Here is a 26,229-nt window from a genome sequence, read left to right on the forward strand (position 1 = left end):
GTATGCACATTGACATTGTATAAAACTAAAAACTATACATAAACCTGTATGCCTGGTTGCCTGGCTCTGCCCTGGATCCACATGCACATAATTGCGTCACGGATCTGTTGTAACCACGTGACCATCAACATCCAATCCCAATCCGTTTTAATCTTGACGGAAAGTTAAGTCGCTTTAACTGAACAATAATTGGATGTTGATCCAGGCTAATGAATCCATTTTAACCGCGTGATAATCAACATCCAAATTAAATATGTAAAGAATATTAGCATTATTGACTTTCCTAGACATTTCCGAGTCGTCGTCTATGGCCACGTATGCCATATTTTTAAAATTTCATTTTCTAGTGTTGGTACAATCTTGACATTTAACTGTCATTATACCTTCCCCTTCCCTTTCGCTACTTTGATGTGTTTACTTGATGATTAGGGTTGTACCGCACCTTTCCTGTTTTAAATATTATAATTTGACAATTATTTATTGGTGGTGTTAACACGGTTAACTTATTGAGCCTTAAAATATTCAAATAATGACTTCAAAATGTAAGTATTCACAAAATATTGAGAAATAGTTGATTATTTAAAATTTGTAGACCTTTAAATTGTTTTGCTTTGGTTAATTATTTACCAAAACAGAAGATGTCTGGAAACGATAGAGTATCTTTAAACGATGCATTATCTAACGTCGAAGTGTTGGATGAATTGCCTCTACCAGATGAGCAACCTTGTATAGAGGCACAACCATGTTCTGTTGTTTACCAAGCAAATTTTGATACAAATTTTGAAGACCGCAATGGTTTTGTCACTGGGATTGCAAAGTACATTGAAGAAGCAACTGTTCATGCCAGTTTGGTAAACAAAATAGTGTAAATCGTTAACAGAAGTCTAACATATTTTTTCTTTTAGAACGAGTTATTGGATGAAGGACAGGAACATGCTGTAATGCTTTATACTTGGAGATGCTGTTCTAGAGCTATTCCACAACCAAAATCAAACGAACAACCTAATAGAGTGGAAATCTATGAAAAAACTGTAGAAGTTTTGGCTCCTGAAGTTAATAAGTTACTCAATTTTATGTATTTCCAAGTAAGTATAAAAATATTTAGTTTAGGACTTCACAACAGTCAAAGTATTTTTAGAGAAAGGCAATTGAAAGATTCTCACAAGAAGTCAAGAGATTATGTCATACTGAGAAAAGAAAGGATTTCGTTTCTGAGGCATATCTGTTGACATTAGGAAAATTTATCAACATGTTTGCAGTGCTAGATGAATTAAAGAATATGAAGTCCAGCGTCAAAAATGATTATTCAACTTACCGCAGGTAAATTATAAATGTCGAATGCTGTGTAAATATTTTTTAAATTTACCTTCCAGAGCTGCCCAATTTTTGAAAGTGATGTCAGATTCACAAACTTTGCAAGAATCGCAAAATCTATCCATGTTCTTGGCAACACAAAATAAAATTAGGGACACCGTAAAAGAGAATTTAGAAAAAATTACAGGCTATGAAGAACTTTTAGCCGATGTAGTTAATATATGTGTTCACATGTTTGAAACAAAAATGTACCTGACTCCTAGTGAGAAACATATGCTGGTCAAGGTGATGGGTTTTGGGTTATTTTTAATGGATAGTGAACTATGTAATATTAATAAATTGGACACTAAAAAGAAGCTCAGGTTGGATAAAATTGATAGGATCTTCAAAGTAACTCTATTAATAGACATTGTAATATTATTCTATGTATAAATTTATTTTAGAATTTGGAAGTAGTTCCCCTATTCGGCGATATGCAGATAGCACCTTTTAACTATATAAAACGAAGCAAACATTTTGACGCAAACAAATGGCCTTTATCTAGCAGTAACACTCCTTCACCTCAAGCTGATTTAATGGTTCACTTACCTCAAATTCGAGAAGATCACGTGAAATATATTAGTGAATTGTCTCGATACAGTAACGAAGTCACTACCACCTATAAAGAATGTGGTAGCGATACAGAAAACAAAGAAACTGCTGAATTAGCATTAAGAGGTTTACAGTTACTTTCGGAATGGACAAGTGTGGTGACTGAATTGTATTCATGGAAATTACTGCACCCAACCGATCACCATCAGAATAAAGAATGTCCTAAAGAGGCTGAAGAATATGAAAGGGTATGGTAATTTAATTCTTGCAATAATTTTCATTTTCACATATTTTTTTTTAGGCTACACGTTACAACTACAGTGACGAAGAGAAATTTGCTTTAATAGAAGTAATAGCAATGATAAAAGGCTTGCAGGTTTTAATGGCAAGAATGGAAACTGTTTTCACAGATGCAATAAGACGGAATATATATGCAGAGTTACAAGAATTTGTACAAGTTATTTTACGAGAACCTCTTCGAAAAGCAATAAAAAATAAAAAAGACCTTATTCGCAGGTACTTTATTTTTCCGAAAAAAAAAAACATATTACAGGTTGATTTCTTTTTCAGTATTATTATGTCCGTGAGGGAAACATGTGCTGACTGGCCTCGACAGTTTCAACCTGATCAAGATCCTGTTCTGAAGGGTAAAAAAGACCCCGATACTGGATTTGTCATAAAAGTTCCAAGACGCAATGTTGGTAAGTTAAGATTTTTAATTATATATTCCAGACAAAAGATTTATGTGTTATTAGGTCCTTCATCTACACAGTTATATATGGTTCGAACTATGCTAGAGTCTTTAATAGCTGATAAATCTGGAGGTAAAAGAACTTTACGTAAAGACATCGATGGTCAATATTTAATGCAAATCGATCAGTTCCACAAAACATCATTTTATTGGAATTATCTATTAAGTTTCAGTGGTATGTTTGCTTAGTAAATAAATAATATTGCATTATAATTCACATATTTTAGAGTTCCTTCAAAAATGTTGCGATTTGTCTCAACTATGGTACAGAGAGTTTTATCTTGAAATGACGATGGGTCGACGGATAAACGTAAATATCTTGCTTATTTTAAATTATTAATAATAGTTTTGTCAAATATTTTAGAAATGCACAGTACGCCACAATCACAATGAAGAATGCAATGATCTAATAACAATGGAAAAACGCATACAATTTCCTATCGACATGTCAATGCCCTGGATTCTAACAGATCATATTTTAAAAACCAAAGAACCGTCTATGATGGAGTAAGTAAATTAAGTTTTAAAACATTTGTTATTTAATATATATTATTTGTTCTAGGTATGTTTTGTATCCACTGGATTTATACAATGATAGTGCATTATATGCACTGACAATTTTTAGAAAGCAATTTCTCTATGATGAGGTGGAAGCTGAGGTCAATCTCTGTTTTGATCAGTTTGTTTATAAACTTAGTGAACAAATATTTGCTTATTACAAACAGTTAGCGGCAAGGTAATACTCTTATAAGAAATTTTCTGTGGTGGTCTTGTCATGGTAAAAAATTTAATATATTCAATTACCCTTTTAGTATATTTCTGGACAAACGTTTCCGTGTCGAGTGCTCAGCTATTGGTGCTTACTTATTACCATACCCTAGAGCAAACCGTTATGAAACTTTGCTAAAACAGAGGCATGTGCAATTATTAGGAAGATCAATTGATCTAAATAAGCTTATAACCCAAAGAATTAATGCTGATATGCAAAAGTCATTAGATTTAGCGATAAGCAAGTTCGAAGCTGGTGATATCACTGGTGTTGTTGAATTAGATGGATTGTTACAAGTAAAAATACAAATTCTTCACAGATATGTGTATATAAAAAACTGTTTTTAGGTAAATCGTCTTTGTCATAAATTACTAAGTAAATGGCTTGCTTTGGATGATTTTGACTCCATGTTTAGGGAAGCAAATCATAATGTTCTTGCTCCATATGGAAGAATCACTTTACATGTTTTCTGGGAGCTGAATTATGACTTCTTACCTAATTACGTTTACAATGCAGCCACAAATCGGTATGAAATGTTAACTGGGATAGTTTCTTCAGTATGTTAACCTGTAATTGTTTGTAGGTTTACAAAATATAGGGGAATAGCCTTTAGTGCAGCTGTTTCTAGAGATCGGCCCCCGCAAATGTCGCACCATTATTTATGGGGTACAAAGCAATTAAATTTAGCTTACACAACACAATATGGACAATATTCAGGTAAGGTAAAAAGAAAATGTTTATATCTTCATTTTAATATCACTATGTAGTTTTAAATTTTGCTTAAACATCCCACAGGCTTTGTTGGCCCTCAACATTTTCATACCATGTGCAAGTTACTGGGTTATCAGGGGATCGCTGTAGTTATGGAGGAGTTATTAAAAATTGTCAAAAGTTTGATTCAGGGAAGTTTATTGCAATTTACAAAAACTCTAATGGAGGCCATGCCAAAAATATGTAAATTGCCAAGATACGACTATGGGTCTCCTGGTGTTTTGGGATACTACCATGCACAACTCAATGACATTGTACAATATCCCGACGCTCGTACAGAGTTGTTCCACAACTTCAGGGAGTTTGGAAATATTATTTTATTTTGCTTGCTTATGGAGCAAGCCCTCTCCCAGGAAGAGGTTTGTGACCTTTTACAAGCAGCACCATTTCAAAATATTCTTCCGAGGCCATACTGCAAAGGTAATTTAATTTTCTTTGTGTTTTAAAATTCGTAAGTCAAATTTTTCAGAGGGTGAAAAATTGGAGAATAAGCAGAAAAGACTAGAAGCCAAATATCAAGCTTTACAAATAGTTCCTAACATCGAAAAACTGGGAACTGCTAAACAAGCCATGATATCGCGTGAAGGGGACCTCTTGACTAGAGAAAGGTTATGTTGTGGACTATCTATATTTGAAGTAGTCTTAAACAGGCTAAGAAGCTTTTTGGATGACCCTGTTTGGGTTGGACCACCGCCTACTAATGGAGTTATGAATGTTGATGAATGCACCGAGTTTCATCGATTGTGGTCAGCTTTACAATTTGTTTATTGCATTCCTGTCAGCGAAAATGAGTATACAGTAGAGTAAGTTAAAACTGTACTAAGAAACTGTTCACTATCATCATTATCATTTTTATTTCAAGGGAAATGTTTGGTGAAGGGCTCCATTGGGCTGGATGTACGATGATAGTTTTGCTGGGCCAACAAAGACGTTTTGAGGCTCTTGACTTCTGCTATCATATCTTAAGGGTGCAGCGAGTAGATATGAAAGACGATGTTGTGAAAAGAATTGTAAGTTTATTTATGCCACTTACTAATAATTCTGAATATCAATATATATTATATAATTTTTTTTATTAAAAATGTTTTCCTTATTTTTTAGAATTTGAAAAGAATGGTAGATCGCATAAGGCGTTTCCAGGTATTGAATTCACAAATTTTTGCTATTCTAAATAAGTTTCTTAAATCAGGAGAAAATGACGAGTTGTCTGTTGAACATGTGAGATGTTTTCCACCTCCGATTCATCCATCATTGAATCCACAGCAACATTATCATGCGCCAGAACATGTACGACAATGTTAAAAGTTTTATTCCCGAGATGTTGGATTAATCAATTAATTTGGAAGTCAAAATTAGATATATTTCTTATTTATGTTGATTAATGTATTAGAGTTTTTATACAAGCTAGTTAATATATAATGAAGTCTTCAGCATTTTGTAACCTTTTATAACTACATATTACACATATTTATAATTTATATAACTCCTTAATTAGAAATGTATATATAATCTTTTTTGTCAATATTTTCTTTAAATATACTCTTTATACATTGATGTTATGTTTTTGAAGTTATTTTTCCTAGAAAGAGAACCACAAAAGTCTTAAACCCCGTTTAGTTTCTGAAAATTAAATAAAACCCAATATTTTATGTTTAAACCCATCATGTATTTAACAATAAAATATTACAAAATATATTACGATGAACAAATAAAACTATTAACAATAATTAAAATTTTAAATTTTTGAACAATGCACATTAACACAAACATCTTACTTCTACAAAAATAAGCTTTGCTAAGTAGTAATGAAGATGTCTAAATTTATTTAAACCAATTACAAAATTACAAAAAACTATGTATTGAAAAAAACTACACTGCTTTTTTCCAGTGATCTTACACAATTTGCTTAAATTAGCTATATATACATTTATTTAAAATATAGTTACAAATATTGTGGAAAGATAATTTCTAATAAAACTTCTCTTTAAATCATAACTTGTAAATCGATGTATAGTTTTTTTATATACTTACAGTTTATTATAAAATAAATGTGCTATTAAAACATAAAACTAAGCTGTTGGAATGTTTAAAATGCAATAATTTTCGGCCCCTTCAGTTTCAAAATCAGTTACATTTTGTTTTAATCCATGATTAACAAAAAAATGCCAAAATTGTACAGGGTGGTCACTCGAAAATTGCATTAAATTAAAAAATTTTTAAAATATCTACAACTAACTTTATTTGAATCTCTAAAAATAACGGAGAAAAAGAGAGGCAGAGGCAATTTTTGCGTGAAGACCCTGTACATTTTTAACGAAGCTTAATGCCCAACAAAATATCCAATAATTGAAAATGAATGATGAATATTCATGATTAAAAAATATATAGAAAGTTGCACTCTTTATTATATGTTTATTTAAAAATATATATGTAGAAATTATAATATAATAGTTGTTAATGACTGAAGGGTTAAAAAGTTTGTGAAAATCAAAAGTATGGTCATGTATGACATTAAATATATGTTAATTATATAGGTATCATTACTTTAAAATTTCTGTGATAAATACACTTTTTAAGTGCAATTAAATTTATTAAGATTTCAGTTTACAGAAAAATAAAGTTTTTTTCATGATTGATGTCATCAAAACAAAATTTGTTCAACATATATTATTGCTGTTTGTTATATTCACTCCATTTCATTTTTAATTGATGGACCAAATGTTAAGAATTGGAATTTAGTTCCCGTTTATTTATTTACATATTTATTTCTTTGATGTATAAAAACAAAATCAATTATTTAATCAATACATTTAAATTTGAATGGTTCATATGTAGGTAACTGAAATTTGTGGAAAAATCAAAATTACTGAAATACCATTGCCATTCTTATCTTGATAAAAAAAGTTATGACTAAAAATAAGATACGAGATTCTTAAGGAAAATTAAAGTGCTCTATAATAAATTTTCAGATCAATATTAGATTCTGTAAGCATATAAAATTAAGTAGGTAGTAAAGCAGTTTACAATATAAAATAATGTCTTACTGTTAAAATCACAGTATTTATTATTCAAGAAAAAAATTACGTAGGATGTGCTTACACCTGCCTAAGTAGCTTGCTTGTTAAAGTAGGCTAACAGAAATCTTATAAGTTTACTTCAAGTCAACAAATAAGTCATTACTGTTGCTTAATGCCATTTCAAACATTTAAATTAATATATTAATGCTACACAGGCATACATATGCAGTGCAAAAACAACAATTTCCTTAAAATACACTGAACAGATTTTTACAAGCAAGGTTATAAATAAAAAATAGATATGAATTATGTTATATATCACATTGTGTGAGTTTGGAAATAACCACCTATCTATATATATCATGTTCAATTTCTATAAGGCCAAATCTCACTAAAAAATCATTCAGTAAAACTTATTCCACAAGGACGGATATTAGCTCAAAAATTGCCATTTTTAGGCTTAATCAACGATAGGCCCTACTATTTTAATAATCTCAAAGAATACTTGGTTAAATAACATAAGCTTTCTAAGAATTCCCACATATGCTTTTAGGAACAAGTTGAACAAACCACACTTTTAATAGCTCCCCAAAATATACATATGAATATTTACAAATATTTTAAAAAGGCAGCAGTATTTTTTAAAATTTTCTAAAAACTGATGAGTATTTACAAAGATCATTTAAAAAATTTCCAGTTACCTACCACTTTCAAAGACATATTAAAAGCATGATTCAAATGATTGCATTAAACAAAGATTCATAAAATATCATATTCTTTTCAGATCTATAGTATCACAGAAAAATACGTTTGAAGAAATCTATGTGGATATTCTCAGTTTTATGCAACATTCCTCCGTTAATAGCAGGAAAAATATCTTAAATAATTCCTTGCAGTAATAAAATAAAATATTGTTTAACACATTAACAACCCTTGTATTATTTTCTAGTTGTAAAAAAATGTATTTGGCAAATAAACCATATATTAATATACCAAAAATTAAAATACGTGAAGAAAAAGTAAAACTTTTATAAATACGTATTGTAAGACAAGGCAGCATTTATAACCTTTAATTCACTACAACTTTATACCAATACATTACTAAGCACCTCTGGCTGTTAATGTGTTAAATCGTGTTCTTAGAGTATTGGAACCATGTTATTTATGATGGGCAGTTACATATAGAAAAATTTCCTTTGTGATAATTTTGAACATGATATACAAGGGTCCAACTAAATTTTTACAGGAATATATCTTATATTTTTTAAAAGCAAGCATTATGTATAGATGTGTCACTTAGTATTTGTTAATACTACTACATTTTAACATTTAATATTGCTTAGAGATAATGGATAAATAAAATATAATCTAGTTCCTTTCAATCAACATTAACAAAAAAAAATGTCATAGCTGAGTCAGAGAGCGTTAGATATTATACTTTTATAGATTTCTCAGCTTTCTATTAGCATTAGTATTGAGATTCGCTTAACATTCACTTTGTGATTGAAGATCTTATGTTATTAGAACAGCAGTTAGAAATTTAAAATTTTGTGCTTTGTTTTAACCTAAAATTAAATATAATAAAATAACTAGAAGAGAGCTCTTCAAACAAACAAATTCCAAATTAACAAAGTAATATTTAAAAATATCAACCGTGAAAAGTTTTTTTAATCAAGTAAAGTAACTTAAAACAGATATGGTATTACACTTGCTATATCAGTTTTTATTATACATACTGTACGTTTTGCATGAAATGAACATCACATGATTATTTTGTTTGGAAGTCTTCTTTCAAGTGAGCTTAGGTCTTTTTGACCGACACAGCTTTAAAGTCATGCCCTTAAATTGCATACTGTCAAAGCAACAATATTATTTCTAACGGTATGTAAAATTTATATTTCAAATTCTATCCTGTTATACAGTATTTTGAAAATTATAATTACTTTATATATGCAAATGACACTTGTTTGTGTAAATAAAGTCTAGACTGTAAATATAAAAATTGCATCCCATTATTAGTTTTAAGAACATGAATTTAATTTTAATTAAAAATGCGTAGCAAAAAATGCATATATATTAACAATATTTTGTTGCTCTTACTTATCCTGGGCACCATTCAGACTTCCACAAGGGTCTCCACTTGATTGGGTCGACATATTACGCTGTGGAGTAGGACTTTTACCTCCACTGCCACTACTCAAAGCCATTCGTTGCATTTGCCTTATTACAGTTGTAGCATGATAAGCTTGCTGAAATGTTAAAACAGATGTACATATTAAAAATTAAAAAACGTCAGCAATTAAATAAATTATTTCAGATTTTTTTTTACCTTCCAACGTGATTTAGCAAAATTCTTCTTAAGCTGTTCTGATACAGTTCCATGAATATTTTTATTACTAGCCGCATTGCCCGATATCCTGAAAAACAAAAAAGAAAACAAAAATGCACCAACATCTTTAAACAAAATATTAAAATTCATACCATGGATGTCCTAAAGCTTGTCGACAAGTGTAACGTTTTTCCACATTGACGCACATCAAATTTCTTATAAAATCTTTTGCCGAGTCACTTATTTCGTCCCAATATGGAGAATCAAATTCAAATTCACCTGTAAAATATTCCTAAAAAAAAACTGCAGAATAGAACAAAATAAAATATACCTTTCAGAATTTGCGCAAATAAATTTGCATCATTTTCATCATAAAAAGGAGGATAACCGCAAAGCAAAATGTACGATATAACTCCTATGCTCCATACATCTACTGCTTTCCCATAAGGTTTCTGTGCAAGAACTTCTGGTGCTAAAACAAGACAAATTAAATTAATTATATTCTACAATTACAAAAAAACAAACCCAAATTAAAAATATCCCACCGAGAGATTTCTTATTAAGCTTCAATGTGTTTTAGACATATTGCTTACCTACATATCCTGGAGTTCCACATGCAGTTGCCATTATTCCAGAGTCTTCCATTTTCGACAAACCAAAATCACTAATCATAATTTTACTATCTTCATCTGGACTATAATAAAGTAAGTTTTCAGGCTAAAAATGAACAATTTGCAAAAAATTATGTACCTACCAAATTTTTAATAGTTTTATAAAATAATTGTAAATATGTAAGGGATTTTGAACAGTTAAGCAAAAACCATCCAAGTATATTTTTATTACATGAAAGATTGCTTTATTTGATATCCCTTTTGAAATTAAAATTCTTAAACAAGTAAATTTTCACCTTGAAAATTTCATTCTGTTTTAAATAAACAGAATAAAAAAAAACAAATAATTGAAAGGTAATTAAGTATTTAAAGCCTTCTTTTAACGTTTAATAACAAGTTTATCCACCTCGGGACATTTATAGATATATGAAACTGTCTCTTGAAAATATAAGTAATAGTATATGAGGAAATGGAAGTTGTAGAGATACATTAAACACTCAAACTATTCTGCATGAACTCTATATATGAGCACATTCGATTTTCATATTATCAAATGTCAAATAAACTTAAAGACTACTTTAATTCTGACGGAAAGATGTATGGAAAATGAATTATCAAAAGCTTTCCTAAAAGCTTTTGCTTGAAATTTTTATTGGAAATTGATATATTTCACAGCCTGATCCTTTTATAGGTCATTAACGGCTAATCTCTAAAGATTACAGTTTTAAAATCATTACTCGAACACTAATCTCAACAGAATCCGTATCCGGCAATTTATCGCTACAGCGCACTTTTATATTTAAACTTAATTATTGTCATCTTATTTAAATCGTGAATATTTTTTATGAAAAGTTGTATTATGCCATGAACTTGATATTCTCCTATTTTTGATGACGTTAACTCAGGTAATCAAATTGTATACAATTTCAATAATTCCGAATAAGAAACCTTGACCCTTCACCTTTACGGGAATCACTTTTTTTAATGAAAATTAATTTGACGCCGTAAAGAATTATATATTAGGAAATCGCGATAATAATTAGATGAATCAGAAGATGCTTTATATTATTCTTGAGCCCCATTATGGCACATTCTTTAAAAACACCAATAAAATAAGTTTACACAATGACAGAAATTATAGTGTAAATCACTCTGAACAATATAATGTTACATGTATTTATTCTAAATAATAGGTTTATAAAAACTCCGCGGTCGAAATTATAGAGAGTGATTCATCGCTAGCTTTTGGACTAGTAAGGGGGATGAAGCGTGCTGGGAACGAAAATCCATTGGCGTGTTTGCGTAAAGGGCAACAAGATATAGAAAATATTGAAAAAAGATAATAAAACATAACATCTAATATTTTCTACGGTTTGCTATAATCGGTATTTTGATCCATTTTAATTATTACAGCATTTTAAAACGTCCCAGTTGTGTTTTTTTAATTTATAAATTTATTATAGCCATGGAATTAGACCCCTCGTCTACGCTTATGCTATGACGTTTCTCAGGACTGGTAAATAGAGTCCGTTTACACCTACTAAAAAAGCATTTCCCTATTCCCTACCAAGTGCAAAAGACAGAGATAGAATATAGATCGACGTTCAGTGTAACTCAGTCTATAGACGATTATAGATTCTATCGATGTGCGTAGCGAGCGGCACAAAGATAAATAATATTAAACCGTATAAAAATCATTTTATATTTTATACGATTATTATGGTAATAGTGTTTTTATATTATGTCTGAATCACTCTCTATAATTTCGACCGAGGAGTATAGTCATATCGATTCCAATAGTAAAATATCACCATAGACAATAAGTACCTAGTCTAATAGTTCGACAATGATGTCTATATGCATTTATATTTTCCACTCTAAAATCGTGTTCCCTTTATAGTAACATCTTTTTACGTCTATATTGTCTTAATTGTGAATAGTGATTTATTATTTAAATATATTTATAAAAAAAGAAATGAACACATTCACTTCATTTGTTAAGTAGGCACTGTATTCCGTGTAACTAGTTTTTAAAATAAATTTAAAAAATATACACTTTTATGCAATACAAGAAAAGTAAACAAGGTATGCATTAAAGTATCACCCTATCTGCCTAATTCACAAACTCACCCTTGGTTAATTTCACTAGCGAAAATACATACATTTAAGTAAATATTATTTAAGTCGTTAGGAAAAAACTGAAATAAATAAAATTGTTTCAGAAATTAGTCACGGAGTTTAAAGTTTATATTATCTTAAAATCAACTATCATCTTGTCCTTGTCTAGAAACAGTTCTAGGAAATTTCAAATCTATTTTTTAAATGATTCCGAAATACTACAAAAGGAAAATTAACCTCTTAATATCAATCAGTTTATGTAGGTGCATTGAACTGTTTAATATTAATTGTGTTTTTCAGTAAAGGTCAAATACTGCAATTAAACAAGGGGTCGTTGAAAATTATTTATTTTTTTATTTTGAAATATTTGTGTAAATACGTGTGTACTGTACACAAAGAGCTTCTGGTTAAAGCATGCCTTGAAAACATCAAAAAAGAACAACCTGTTAAAAAACAACAGTAAGCTACTTATATTAAACCACCTCGAGCATTTTGGACCGTTTTATTGCTTTGTAATGCTGTAACAGCTTATTAACTTTGTTAATAAAGGATCAACAATCCAGGGAACATTATACTCTCTTCCCCGTCAAGATAAAAGAAATAATATAATTTACGGTATAATGTGACCGGGATATAAAAACGTTGTTGTACCTCAAACGATCATCGTATGTTTTGCATACCTTTATAAGTAAATTCAACGTGATAATGGGGTATTGGCATGAAAGAAACTAAAAAAAAAAAACACTTCTACGTAGGTAACAAAAAACCCAAATAAATAAAATGTATATAAACTCCACATATAAACAGTTAGCTGCAAATCTAACAGATAATAGGAATTTAATTCAATGCTTTCTTTTAAAAGTCTTGTTATAATAAATTTAGATTTTATCTAAAGTGTCTCACTTATTATAACATAACATAACATCGATGATGTATGTACATCACATTTTATTGCGTTGGCGCAAAGAATATATTTAAATAACTGTTCTTTGTACGTAAATCTAAACGTATTGAGATGTGAAACCGTGAATTTTGTATCTTTGTATGTTTTCTACTATAACCTATAACATATATGCCACTAAAATACTGTTAGATGTGAAATAAAAATGAAAAAATATTCGATTTAAACAATTTTCGTCTATCATAATAGTTATAAACTATCACACCAAGAGACAACGCGGATACAGTGACTGGATTTTCCAGAAACCATATTTTATCTCCAAATTCTTATTACTGTGGTGACAAAGCTTCATAGTATGCACTAAAGGAACTTTTTAATATACAGTGGCGTACACAGAATGTCATTTAAATTTTAATTATCCGCAACTATACCACCAGTGTTTTATATACAGGGCTGAATTTAGTAATTTTCGGTTGCACTTTTCTATCTTCCGCGACAATCCAAATTGGACTCACTATTATTTTAGAACACTAAAGGCTTTACACAAATTAATTATTTCTACGTGTTACTTAAGTTTTTGAAATAATAATTCAAGTAATCACGTTAATTCACGAATAAAACAAAACATTATTTAATACGGCATGCCTCATCTGTTTTTTGTATTTAAAGTAAACCAATAATTTTTTTTAATTTTGAAGATCCTGTATCTCGAACACTTTATCTCGTTTGTTTATAATGGCAATTTAATATTAATAGAATTCGGAATAAGGAAAAACATTAAGATTCCAGTGATATGTTAAATTAGGAAAAAATGTACAGATCCGATATGTCGTTTTAACATGTGTACGGCGTCCATAAAACAAAAGAGTTGATTATCTGCGACACAATGAATTAAAATGAATGTAATCCCGTGACTGTTGAACACGACATTTCATAAAAGTGTGACAATATCGTTGCAATCGTAATTTTATTTCGCATCTCAAAAACAGTGAAAGTTTTACATTTTGTTGCAATTATTTTAATAAATTTAGGGTAACTGTTAGCTTTAGATTAAGGTATACCACCAACTACCTCCCTCAACGTATACCTAATAAATTTACAGTAAACATTAAAATTGCGCGTAGGAAAAAAAATTGAATAAAGCCATGTTATATCGATCCGCAGATTCAAAATAACCGTAAACAATCTTCAAATATAAATTAGTGCAACAAATAAAACAAACCATGCAGCAAAGTTAAATATTAAAAACTCAAATATATATACATTAGTACACTCTTCTTTATTTTACCTGTACAAGGTACTTGACATTTTAAACTTTACACACAGCCTTGGATTGCACTTTTCTTATTGACCATCAACTGAAAATTAAATGAAATGCTATGATTTTCCGAAAAACCTCTGCAAGGTTATTCACTTGTTTAAGAATTAAATACCAATTAAATTAAAGTTGAAAATATATTTTTTAATTTGACCAAATGCCGGCACATTTGCAGTATTTTTAAAATTTCAATTTTTAAGTAGTCTATATAAAAGGAGTAAACGGAGTAGTTGTAAAAATGTAACCGCATTGTTCTCTCTCATATATTACAGAATATTGAATCAATCAATGAAATGAATTAAAGCACATTCCTTTCTGTGCCGTTACTGTCGAACATTCTGATTTTCAATATCTTTGAAATGAAAAACTGACATGGACAGCAAATGCGATGAACTTCAAAAACGATTACACCTTGCATTTACACCATCATGTAAAATTTAACATAAATTCAATTAGCAAAGTTCCTCGTGCCTCAGCGTCTAAAATATGCGTGGTGCGGAATGTGTAGAAGATGAACCAGGCAACGGTTTTTCCATTTAATCGCTTATCAACGTAAAAGAATTTCAAATTAATCTTACGAAGAATCGAAAGAAAACAACGTGCTCAATACACGTCAGCACAATTTAGGGGAATAATGGCCCTAAAATTAACGTGTTTTAGACCACCTTGTACTGTTTTACTTGAAGTTAATAAAATTAACATCTACAATAAAAGTCGACAATTCCTAATTGACTAAGATATAGTCGAGATCTAGCTCATCATATTATTAGAAATTTATTCAACCCCATTCATCACAACAGTTAACGAAAAGTATTTCTATTTCAAAAATATATATTCTCCCTTAATAATATTAAAATACAAAGATATTTATAGATCAAGGTTGTAAAATAAAATTATTGCCGAGTTAAGATCCCTTCCCACTTCTCGAAAAACTTTAAGGAGCAATTCCTTGCCAAAAAATAAGGGGGAGTACTTATAAACGTATTTCCAAAATCGTCTGCTATCGGAGTAACTTACACCCTTTAGGGGGTAGGTTAAATTTCAGTTTTTATTTTATTTGGCCTCCACGGTCCCCAGACTTAAACACGCTCGATTTCGTTCTCTTTGGACACCTTAAACAATTGGTTTATATGATCCACTTGAAAATTTGGTGTAATTACGGAGTTTTGCGGGACAATTTGACAGACAAAAAAAGAAATTTATAAAAATACTACTACACTTTAGTGAGAAATTGCAAGAGATAGAAAAGTTTCTAAGCAAGCCAAGTTTTTACTGAATTGCAAATTTTCAACTCCATAAAAAGATACAATGAAAAAATCATAAATGGTTGCAATTCCAAAATATGAAACTTTATGGCTTCATAAAACACCCTGTATAGTTAATATACCCGTTTCTCATCGTCCCTTGAACATATAGAGTAGATATCTAGACAATGTACACGTCCATCTTGTAAATTTATAGGAGATAGATGTAGCATAGACAAAGACAGTGTAATTTGTAAAATTTGAACTGATCATTCATTGTCAATAAATTTAAAATTATTTAAGCGTTTAATTTTACACTTACTTTTAAGTCTCGATGAACAACTCCTTGCTCATGCATATAGTCTACAGCTTCTAAAACTTGTCGTATCAGATCGGCAGCGTCTTTTTCCGTGTAAGATCCTTTTTCCACAATTCTATCAAACAATTCACCACCGGTTACCCTGAATTAAACAAACCAATTGAAATTACATATTTTTAAAATTTAGTACACGGATGTTCACTAAAAATACTCATTATCAGTTGAGTCGGCTAGTAACAAATAAAACTATAACAAATATAAAATTTATGTTAAAACTGTTATTATCAAAATCGAGCAATTATACCGGCTTATAATTTAATTTTGAAACGATCTTAATATTTTCGAAGGTTCGGGATACCCCAGTGTTAAAATTTTCCCCTTTACATTTGCTTAGGATAAAGCAAACAGATGAAATATGAAATAGGTTATACCTGTAAATATGTTTAGGGATAGTGAATAAATATTTACGATCATACTTACAACTCCATAATAAGATAAACTTTGGATTTGTCTTCGAACGTTTCTAAAAGTTGAACAATATTTGGATGTTTTAACCTGAAACAAAATTTATATTAGTAAAATTTCTCCGATTACTTAAGAATTAAATTTAGGCCTTATTCACAATAAGCACATTTTTTTTATAAATTTTGCATTTGCATATTTGTACCAAATTAACTAGTAACTATAAAGACATAATCAGACATATAGATAACAAAATTATTATCTAAATAATAATTAAACTATAAATAAATAATAATCACATACGAATAACATTGACCCAGCTCAAAAACAACAATTATTATTAAGTCTATTGCGGTCTTTATAAACACATATGTTATTTAAAACTTGGTATTTCTTTCATTTTATAGTTTAATAAACACTATTATTATCTTCTAAAGAATTATTAATCTACATCCAAAAACCTATTTGATGGCAAAAAATTGTAAAATAACCTAAATTTAAAAAATTGTTTATCTAATTACAATATAAACGAGGGGAGTTAACTTAACGATTTTTTTTTTGTTTTGACATAATTGGATAAAAAATTGATTTTTCCCATTTTTTACATAATTTAAAAGACACGTTATCTAGATATGTTATTTAAACCGGTAAATTAAAACCAATTCATTTAAAGTTTGTTGTTTTAATATTAATGAAAACCAGCTGTCTTAATATAGCACACAACAAAATGTTAATAGTTTTCAACTGATAACATTTTGTATAGTGTTTTCACTTTGTTAATTCGTTGAAATATGACGCTCGCTGTTAAATTTATGACCAAAAGTTAAATATGTATTTAACTATTCAAGGGTATACATTCTTAGCATTAATATTAAGCCATGAACGTTAAAAATATGCCTTCTTTTCAAATGAATCGTGGACACACACAGACAAAAAGTTGGGGGAGAAATTTAGAAGTAAAATGATAAAAAAAACAAGGTTTCCATAACAACCAAAAAATTAGATCTTTTACATCATATTTGGCATCCACTTAATCAATGACGATTAAATATACAGGTTGTCTTACGGTGACTGCCCATTAGAATATTTCAGAGACTACTTCGGCTAATATATCTGATTCATGGTGAAAGACTCGCGGATATAAAATAAATTCGAAATATCTTTATTGTAAAAATTATTTTGCATTTTTCTTGTCTAGCAAATATTTGATACGTAATCGAATACTGAATGACAATACCAATATTTACCTTTCAAAGTACATTTGATGGTATTTTTAACGTAATATTCTTGGGAATATAAGAAAACCGCAAATATTTGAGAAAATCGAAACTGTAACCCCTATATCGGTGAATAGAGAATTTTATTTTCTATAAATGGCGCAAAATAATACAAGGTGTTTTGTCGATTTTAAGTTTTCAAAATGTAACGTAAAAAATAGGATACTTAGTATAATTTTCTTCGGGTGATTTTGATAGTGGAAGGTAGTGCATCTTATTTTCTTTGTGAGTGCTGAAAAGCAAGTGAAACCTTCCACAACGAAGAAAGATATAAGGAATTTTCGAATCGCTTACATCTGTCAAAATTTTTATAAAATGTCGATTATTACGAAAACGGTTAGATTTAGGTACAAGGAAGCTTTAACATTTTTTACTTATTTTTAATTTATCTTGTCGATAATGCAATTAATTTACAGGGTGTTCCGTTAAACTAACGAAGATGACAGCCACTTTCGGTATAACCGAAAGTGCTACAACAATGGCATTATTTTAAAGAGAGTATCCCCTAAAACCCCAAGGCCTAAATTTTCAAAATTTAAATCGAAGTAGTCTCTGAAATATTTTAATGGGCCGTCACGTAAGACAGCCTGTATATTACATGATAAATAAAATAACAGGAAAAATGTCAATAAGTGAAACGCAGTCAGGCATTACAGCACGCCAAATTTGAGATTAAATATAAATTAGTCACGGCAATTTTCTCTCATATTATAAATTATAGGACACATTCGACGATGTAAAAAGCGAGTTGTGTTTATTAACTCTGATTGCTAAAATAAACACAGATGACTTCATAATATGCTAAGCTGTTAAACACAATTAATTCACTTGAGTTTAAATTTGTTATACAAATTAAATATAGACCTATTTTATATTGATTCCAATGAGTAATTTCGTGGAATTTCTCAAGCCATCTGTTACCTATTTTAATCCGCGACTCCAACGCAGATATTTTTTAAGATCTGCAGCAATTAAGAAAAGTTAACTCTTAAATGAAATAATTAACACAGATGTAATCACAATGTTCAATAATGTAAAGAAATAAAAAAAATAGGATAAATAAAGGGTGTCCAGTCCAGTGTGATTTGCTTTAAAGTTAACAGTTGGGTAATTAGTACCCTGTAAGTCTGAAATATGTATATAAATTAATATTCACTTATCTCCATAAATGTAAAACATAAATCCAATAAAGTACGGGACTAATAGAATTCGATATTAATTTTTTATGTAACATCGTCTTGAATTTATTTATATGGTTGAGAAAGTTATGATAATGACAAACGTGGAAAAAAAAATTTAATGACAGTAAACTTGTTTGAATTTTTTTAACAAAGATTTGTTTAAAAATTGCAGCTAAAATAAGTAAAACTGCATCATTAATTATACATCCATTCAACCTGAGGAATTAGTTTTAATGTCTATCGAGGACAAATACGTTCTATAAAACTTCTTTTAATATCATTTTGCATAAAACTGTTTACACGGAAACGTCGACATCATTAACTCTCGAAACTGACACATAATTAAAAGCAATACACAACGTACATGAAACAAACATTTAAAAAATGACTTCACAATCAATTAAAGTAAAGTATATGATACGTATGACTAGATTAGTATAGTCACGCTCATTTGGAAGTGTCGATGATTGAACATTTAGTTCTACTGTTATTTATTTACAACAGCGGTTGCAATACATATGAATGAAATTTACATATGAATTCCAATGTTAACGAATTTACTAATAAGTAATCTTACTATTAACATCAAATAACTACTAATAGTAGTTTTGGATAACAATGTAAAAATAACATATTCCATATTTGCGATCGTTAATTCACAAACAAAAAATAAGATATATTATTAATTCTTTACTCTATAAATAACGGAGTTTAGAGAATTTAGGTATATTTCAAGCATTGCTTTCGTATCTATTTGAATTTAAAATGTTATTGAAATTTATAAATATTTATATGACCCATCGGACAATAATTAATTAATTATACCGGTAATTTGTATCAGTAATTAATGCATATTCAACCATAGTAAATCAATGTTTTTATGTTCATCAAATATTACGATATAAAAACTGCAATTAATTACAAATGGTTTCTTGGAGATTTTCTATTCAATAAAACAAACGTAATATTGTTATTCCGTATATACCCCGTCTGCTTTAAGTGGGAGTCAGTTTTTTTTTTAATAATAGTACGTGACTTTGCCGTTCAATCCGTTTCGACCAATAGTTTTGCAACGCATGTACTTGATCATTGCCTACAAAACTGGAATACGCAAGTTGACTTTATATTATTTATATTAGTAATATATCAACAGAGTGGCAGACGGGCATAAAATAAACAGTCAAGGTTAATTCGGCGAAACGAGAATGACCGAATGTTTTCTGTTTCATTATGTTTTATTTTCTTGTTAAATTTAAAGTCACACTTATGCTTAAGTGTAGTATAAGTCTATAAAGCTATTTATTTCAGTGAATAGTGGCTGTACGGTGTATTTGCTTATTCACTATTGAATTTCTATATGAAAAAACATGTCATTGTACATGTACCAAGAAAGATGAGATTTGACAACTATGCCATGCCTTCATTATTACGTTGACGTAGCAATACATATACATATAGCATTAGTTATTACGTGATTACAAATTGTGGATAACGACAACCACAACATTTATTTATCAGAATGTTCTTGTAATGTCTCTTATGATTCGCCACAAATATTCGTAGATATCAATATGTCGCATTATTCTAATCTATCAATTTTTTATTGATTTAAGTATTTCATTAATATACTTATATTTTTCATTTCTATGTAACAAAATATTTACATATTGTTAAAAGAAATAAAATGAAATTGGATATGGCAGTTAGTTACATGACAGATTTTGTACAGGAAGTACCGTTTTTTTATATACCTACATATTTTTTTATATTATAAATCTTTACTTCCATTTTCAAGCAACTACTTAATATTTTATGTTAGGTCAATGAAACTTATATCAATTTATATTTACTTCTTAGATACTAAAATATGCATAACAAAAATGATAAAAATGAGCCTATGAATTACAACATTGACATTACAACACTGAAAATCAAGATAATTTTGAGTTCATATAAATAAAAATGAATTTCATTAATTTCAGGATGAAGTATAGAACAGGAAAGCTTTATAACCGGACAATAAGTGAAAGCACTTATTGATTGCAACACTATATATGACTATTGATTTCGACATTTGTATTGTACTGTCTTACTTCGATTCTCATCCAAATAAATGAATTTTTTAGCGCACTACAATTGCAGGAAAGTTGCGCTCCCACACTTTTAAATATTAAATCTACCAGGAGCAAATGATATCTAGTATCTACAATATCTGTGAAATATTGATATTAATAGCTAGCACACATGAAAATTATTCGTCGGGTCAATGGAATAATTGGTACAATGACACATTCTAAAAATAAACATTCACAACAAATTAAATGGCACAAGTGAGATAATGCCATGTTGTTAATTAACTGAAATTCATTGACTAACAATATTCTTATTCTAATATATTTATCCCAGCAATTATTTAAAGATTTTTCTGGTGATGAGAGCGAAATATATTTAACACAATAGTTCTACCGGACGTCTCGTACCCTTGAATATTAAAGAGGAAATGAGAAACAAAATTCGCATTTATACAGGAGGTTATCTTAAAGGGAATCCACTTGAGGTTTTCCAAAAGTAAATATTTACTCAGTATATTTTTAGAAGTCCTCCTGTGTGCAGTGGCGATAATTTCTAATTATGTTCTAAAGAAACAATTTTCTAATTAAATTGCTCTGAATCTCCCATAAGGAGATGTCCCGGAGCAACAGCTAATTCAATGTGTATATTTCATTCTACTGAAGCTGAAAATTTGTACCCCAAGTATCTCATTCGGCGTGTTATTGTTCCAATGACTTTCATAGGGCTTTGACTGAGGAACTGTTGTGTACATAGGCCATGTTATTGTTTGCAAGAGCAATGTAGACGAGTAGACGTCGACAACGCATGTGAGATAACTGATGATACCATTTGCTTGCAACTGCTCACGTTTAATATTATCTGAGCAAAATTACCAAGACCGTATGGATTGTTCAGTTTATAATTTCTATGAAACTTTTTAAATATTCAGAATTTCAGAAACAGATTTCGCTAAAAATATTCTTCTATAAGGTTTTTTCGAATTCCATCCCCACGCGTTTGAAAATAAATAAATGTGAGGGAGAACAAATATCTTCTCACAGTAAAACATGATATTTGAATATGTTTAACCATAATAAATAAGGGAATCATTATTATAACATCAAGTCTCCTTGCTACAATTTTTGCTTCCTTAACCTGTTTTATGAAACTATATTTGTACGTGGGTAAAATGCATCGTTTTAGCCAAAACATAGATTTCAAATTTCTACAGCAGTTAGTTATTAGTTCCGAAAAACCGAATAGTTGGAAGCTGGAGGTATTCTAATCTAACGATAAGTTAATTCTTTGCTAAATTTATACATTTTACACCTAACTAAAATGTCAGATGAGACATTAGCTATTTGAATGTAGCAAACTATTTAAAGTACACGTGCACTAGTGACACAGCATACATACATGTATTATTTATTATATGTATACTAATACAGTAACATATTTTCAATAGAACAAAAAAATTGACTGACATAAATTCGAATAAAGATAAGTTGATCTAAACAGTTCAAACAAGTTTGACAAAGGTACAGCAAGAAAGTAAAGTTTAATTAGGGCTGTGTTCAGCGAATGGTCGGACTAGTTCGGTCAAACTTCTTTAGTCAAACAATTCGCTGAACGAGCTTGTATTAATTGTATTAAAACCTGACCAATATTCCCAATCAGCTGATTTGGCTGACCAACTAAATATTTGTCCGCTGAACGACTTTGGCCGGTCCGACCATTCACTGAACACAGCCTAGATTAGAATATCTCCAAATACTTGCCTCTCTGTAGCTGACTACTGGAGTGAAATATTGAAATCCAATTTTGTCTGAAACGATGCATTTTGGCGGCATGCGACAAATGTACCTATTTTTGCAGTCATAATCTCTATCAACAACAAAAGTGACAAAAATCGCGTTTTCAAGTATTCTTAACGACATCTATGTTTTAGGAAAAAATACGCCAACTTCGGCTATCCCAAAAACCCATCAGATATCATTGAAGTACTTATAAAAATGAGATAAAACAATGTTTTGAGGGTACGTCAGTTTTTACGGAATTTGAATTTTACCGAAGATAATGTAATCTAAATCGTCTAAATTCGCCTATTCGCTTTCGGTCACCCTCTACAGGTATCACCTCTGGAGAGAAAAATTAGTCAATAAATAAATTATTATTATGATCTATTAAGAAAAAAAAAAGTGAAACAAGAAAAATGTTAATGATAATAATTAACCATTTACTCAATAATACTAGTGAATTTAGATTCATTTTATTATACTATACAATTTCTTACTTAGTTCTTAAGTAATGTTTAGTGTGAATAAATTGACTGTTAATTGATGTCAGTCTATTGCTACAATTTCAATTAAGAAACATAAAGAAATTCTCGTCGCCGAATATGATCTATATAAAAATACGTATTATATTTGTTTCACGCAGCAGTCATGCAAACAGAAATGTTGATTAAATATGATTGATTATATGTATAATTCAATAAAGATTATACGATTTTCCGTAATTGAATTGATTTATAATCCTAAATCTTATGCTAAACTAACTACTATAGATATCAGAATTTTATATAGTCCGATTATAATATATATAGGAAAAAATGGAGACTCAAGGTTTCATTATTTTGGATGCCGATTAAATGTTCTACAGCATAAAAAAATCTAAAACTCTTTTAATGATTGTAAAACCGAAATAGTGGAAAGGCATTATCAATGGGACATATATACATATGAAATACATTTACATTTGTTCTATTAAAACTAATATTTTTTAGTAGCCTTCTTTATGACGTAACACATTAGAACAGCATGTTTCCCAGCAACTATTTTTAATGTCATGTCGCCGAATACAATTTTTCGTTCTAACGGTTATTCTGCCAAGGACTTTTCTCCGGTGCACTTCCTTATTTTTTGCTATTTTCTTAGATTACAAGATCGATTCAAGTTATATCATGCTTGGAGTACATTTAAAGTTAGTGCATGTTCTTAAACAATTCGTAGTTCATTATATAACGGAGTTAAAAGCTAAAAATAAATTATTTTTCGCAAGCGAATTAACGTGAAAGATGGTGCCGTTTCAAATACAAATTAACGTCGAATCGACATTAAAAATAAACATTTTGAACATAATATACAAGGTGATTTTTCTGGTTTGTAATATTTTCTTTGAAAATTTGTATTAAGTATTATTTATTTTTAAGTCCGGCATCACCCTTATTTTATATAATTCAAAAATGTATAACACTTTCAATGTTTTAATTTACTCAATAATAAGTTTTTTTATGAAAACCAATTTTTTAGAACTCGAAGTAAAATAAGGCAGTGGTCACCTGCAAAAATTATGACCCCCCCACCCCTCTCGTGCCCGTCTTTTTTCAGGAGTGTGGTTACACGACTGTCATATACATCTGTAAAATGACACGATTTCAGTGATTTCACTAATAAGATTAAAAAACCAGTTACTAATTATATGGAGCGATTTCAGGTCAAAATTTTTAATTGTAAAAAATAAATCTCTGTCATCACAGAGTTTGTATAAACAATATTTAATTTTTTCTTCCAACATTTTTATCTTTCTTATAAAACATAATGGTTTATTTAGCAAAATATATATGTAATTCTAACTATAATCAATTACTGTATAAAGAAACACAATGAACTTAAAAAATAACAAAATGCAAATCATTTAATTGACATATAAGTAGTTTAAAACTCTGAATCTGTAAATATAAAATTAAAATTATTACATTTATAGTGTAGATGTGTGTAAAAGAATAAACACTGATATGCGATCACTATTATACAATTTAAATAGTAGTTGTATTTGCGCTACTTATTATAACATAGTCACAAGAAAGAACCTACTTTATCAACATAGTTTTTATAAATATGGGGATGACAATGAAAACTGGATTATGTGCTTTCAATGCTATCAGTATCACAAACTGTTTTGGAAAATCTAGTTTTAATATTCAAAAATGTAAGAAACCGTAACATACAATTAAAGAACTTGTTCATTCATACATTAAGTGCGTACTCTTATACATATCTACCCTACTGCTTAACTAGGATTGTTGTGAATTCATGTACAAATAAAATCACTACTTACCTTCGGAGAACTTTAATTTCATTTTCCAAAGAGTCTTCCTTTCCTTTTAAAGCTTTTTTATCAATAATTTTTACAGCATACATCATACCTGACCGTTCCTTGCTTTCCGCTAATCGCACCACAGAAAAAGCACCACTAGAAAAATAACAAAAAGAGAGGTTATATTATTTGTAAACAGATAAAGTATTAAAGTGGAAGACTTACGTTCCTAGCAATTCTTTTAGATAATACTTGTCTTCCAAAGACGGCTGTTTATCGATGTCTTTTCCATCTTTTTTAGTTTTCTTTTCTTTACCAAATAAAGGCATTTTCTTTATTTTTTCTTTATCCCAGTGCCTCGTAACATATATAATGCACTTATGTTAAACACCTGATACAGGGAAAAACATTACTAATTAATTCTGACCGTTATTCGACTTCACCTGATGGAAAACGTTTGTTTTGCCCATATAACTTGTAAAATAATTCTATATCACTTATCAGTTATCACTGACGATAATGATAATACAGCCTACTTTGCCACCGATTCTGTTCTGTAACTCTGCCGTCTGCCACTTCTGCCACACAGCCTGCCGAATGATCCCACAGATATTCAACTGTCTCGCTGAGAATCGACAACTTAACAACGTTGGATATTGGATTCCAAAGTCCCTTGGGTTGTCATGAAACCATAAATTTGCTATTATAAACTTGCCTAAACACCATGTTATTACCACGTATTAGGTACTTTGTTTTGATAGATTTGTCTTCTGCGTGTGTTTATTTACTGCAGTCTCACAACATATTGAATAAAAATCGAAGAATTTTGTGCTTCTTTGGCAACCATGTACAACGCAGGACCGTGTTTACAATTTTGTAAATAAAATCAGCTCCTCATATTATCATGTATTTTCTATAATGAAATTAATGATATTTTGAAAACAGATAATTTGAAAAATAATATAATTGTTTTTATTTACAAAGAGCTACAAAGAGCCTTTTTCGTTACACACATACAAGTTGTTAATTACATGTGATATGTATCTGGTTACAATAAAAGAAATTACGGATCTGGTGAATTTTAGAAAGAACACTAAAAGATATTT

At 29.6% G+C, this 26,229-nt stretch overlaps 2 protein-coding genes across 3 annotated transcripts; one reads left to right on the forward strand and one right to left on the reverse strand.

Moving 5' to 3' along the window:
• The first annotated feature begins 418 nt into the window (after positions 1–418).
• On the forward strand, positions 419–5,722 carry LOC108916981 (cytoplasmic FMR1-interacting protein). Its single transcript, XM_018723370.1, has 19 exons — positions 419–542; positions 593–851; positions 906–1,085; positions 1,139–1,320; positions 1,374–1,704; positions 1,758–2,153; positions 2,207–2,421; positions 2,476–2,606; positions 2,661–2,831; positions 2,884–2,966; positions 3,021–3,163; positions 3,219–3,392; positions 3,469–3,721; positions 3,773–3,951; positions 4,009–4,142; positions 4,221–4,616; positions 4,666–4,999; positions 5,059–5,206; positions 5,298–5,722. Exons 2-19 carry the CDS (start codon positions 639–641, stop codon positions 5,496–5,498), a joined length of 3,864 nt encoding a protein of 1,287 aa, XP_018578886.1. The 5' UTR covers positions 419–542; positions 593–638; the 3' UTR covers positions 5,499–5,722.
• A 142-nt stretch (positions 5,723–5,864) lies between these two features.
• On the reverse strand, positions 5,865–25,912 carry LOC108916967 (calcium/calmodulin-dependent protein kinase type 1). Of its 2 annotated transcripts, XM_018723342.1 has the most exons (10): positions 25,567–25,912; positions 25,349–25,514; positions 25,145–25,279; positions 16,534–16,608; positions 16,057–16,195; positions 10,136–10,259; positions 9,874–10,014; positions 9,695–9,821; positions 9,543–9,630; positions 9,310–9,462 (listed from the first exon to the last, which is right to left on the reverse strand). In XM_018723342.1, the coding sequence occupies exons 2-10, from the start codon at positions 25,450–25,452 to the stop codon at positions 9,310–9,312; spliced, it is 1,086 nt and encodes a 361-aa protein (XP_018578858.1). In that variant the 5' UTR covers positions 25,453–25,514; positions 25,567–25,912. The 2 variants fall into 2 exon arrangements, with proteins under 2 accessions (XP_018578859.1, XP_018578858.1); XM_018723343.1 differs by lacking the exon at positions 25,567–25,912 and having other exon boundaries at positions 5,865–9,462; positions 25,349–25,452.
• Positions 25,913–26,229: the final 317 nt, after the last annotated feature.

The sequence above is a fragment of the Anoplophora glabripennis genome, unplaced genomic scaffold (genome assembly GCF_000390285.2).
Source record: "Anoplophora glabripennis isolate ALB-LARVAE unplaced genomic scaffold, Agla_2.0 scaffold2, whole genome shotgun sequence".
In the NCBI taxonomy this organism is placed as follows: Eukaryota; Metazoa; Arthropoda; class Insecta; order Coleoptera; family Cerambycidae; genus Anoplophora; species Anoplophora glabripennis.

Coding starts and splice junctions, on each gene's coding strand:
- LOC108916967 (XM_018723343.1), bottom strand. CDS start 25,452: ATGCCTTTATTTGGTAAAGAAAAGAAAACTAAAAAAGATGGAAAAGAC. Junction 9,822..9,873: donor ATTTGCGCAAATTCTGAAAG/GTATATTTTATT, acceptor AATATTTTACAG/GTGAATTTGAATTTGATTCT. Junction 9,631..9,694: donor CAAGCTTTAGGACATCCATG/GTATGAATTTTA, acceptor TTTGTTTTTCAG/GATATCGGGCAATGCGGCTA.
- LOC108916981 (XM_018723370.1), top strand. CDS start 639: ATGTCTGGAAACGATAGAGTATCTTTAAACGATGCATTATCTAACGTC. Junction 2,967..3,020: donor CGATGGGTCGACGGATAAAC/GTAAATATCTTG, acceptor CAAATATTTTAG/AAATGCACAGTACGCCACAA. Junction 3,164..3,218: donor AAAGAACCGTCTATGATGGA/GTAAGTAAATTA, acceptor TATTTGTTCTAG/GTATGTTTTGTATCCACTGG.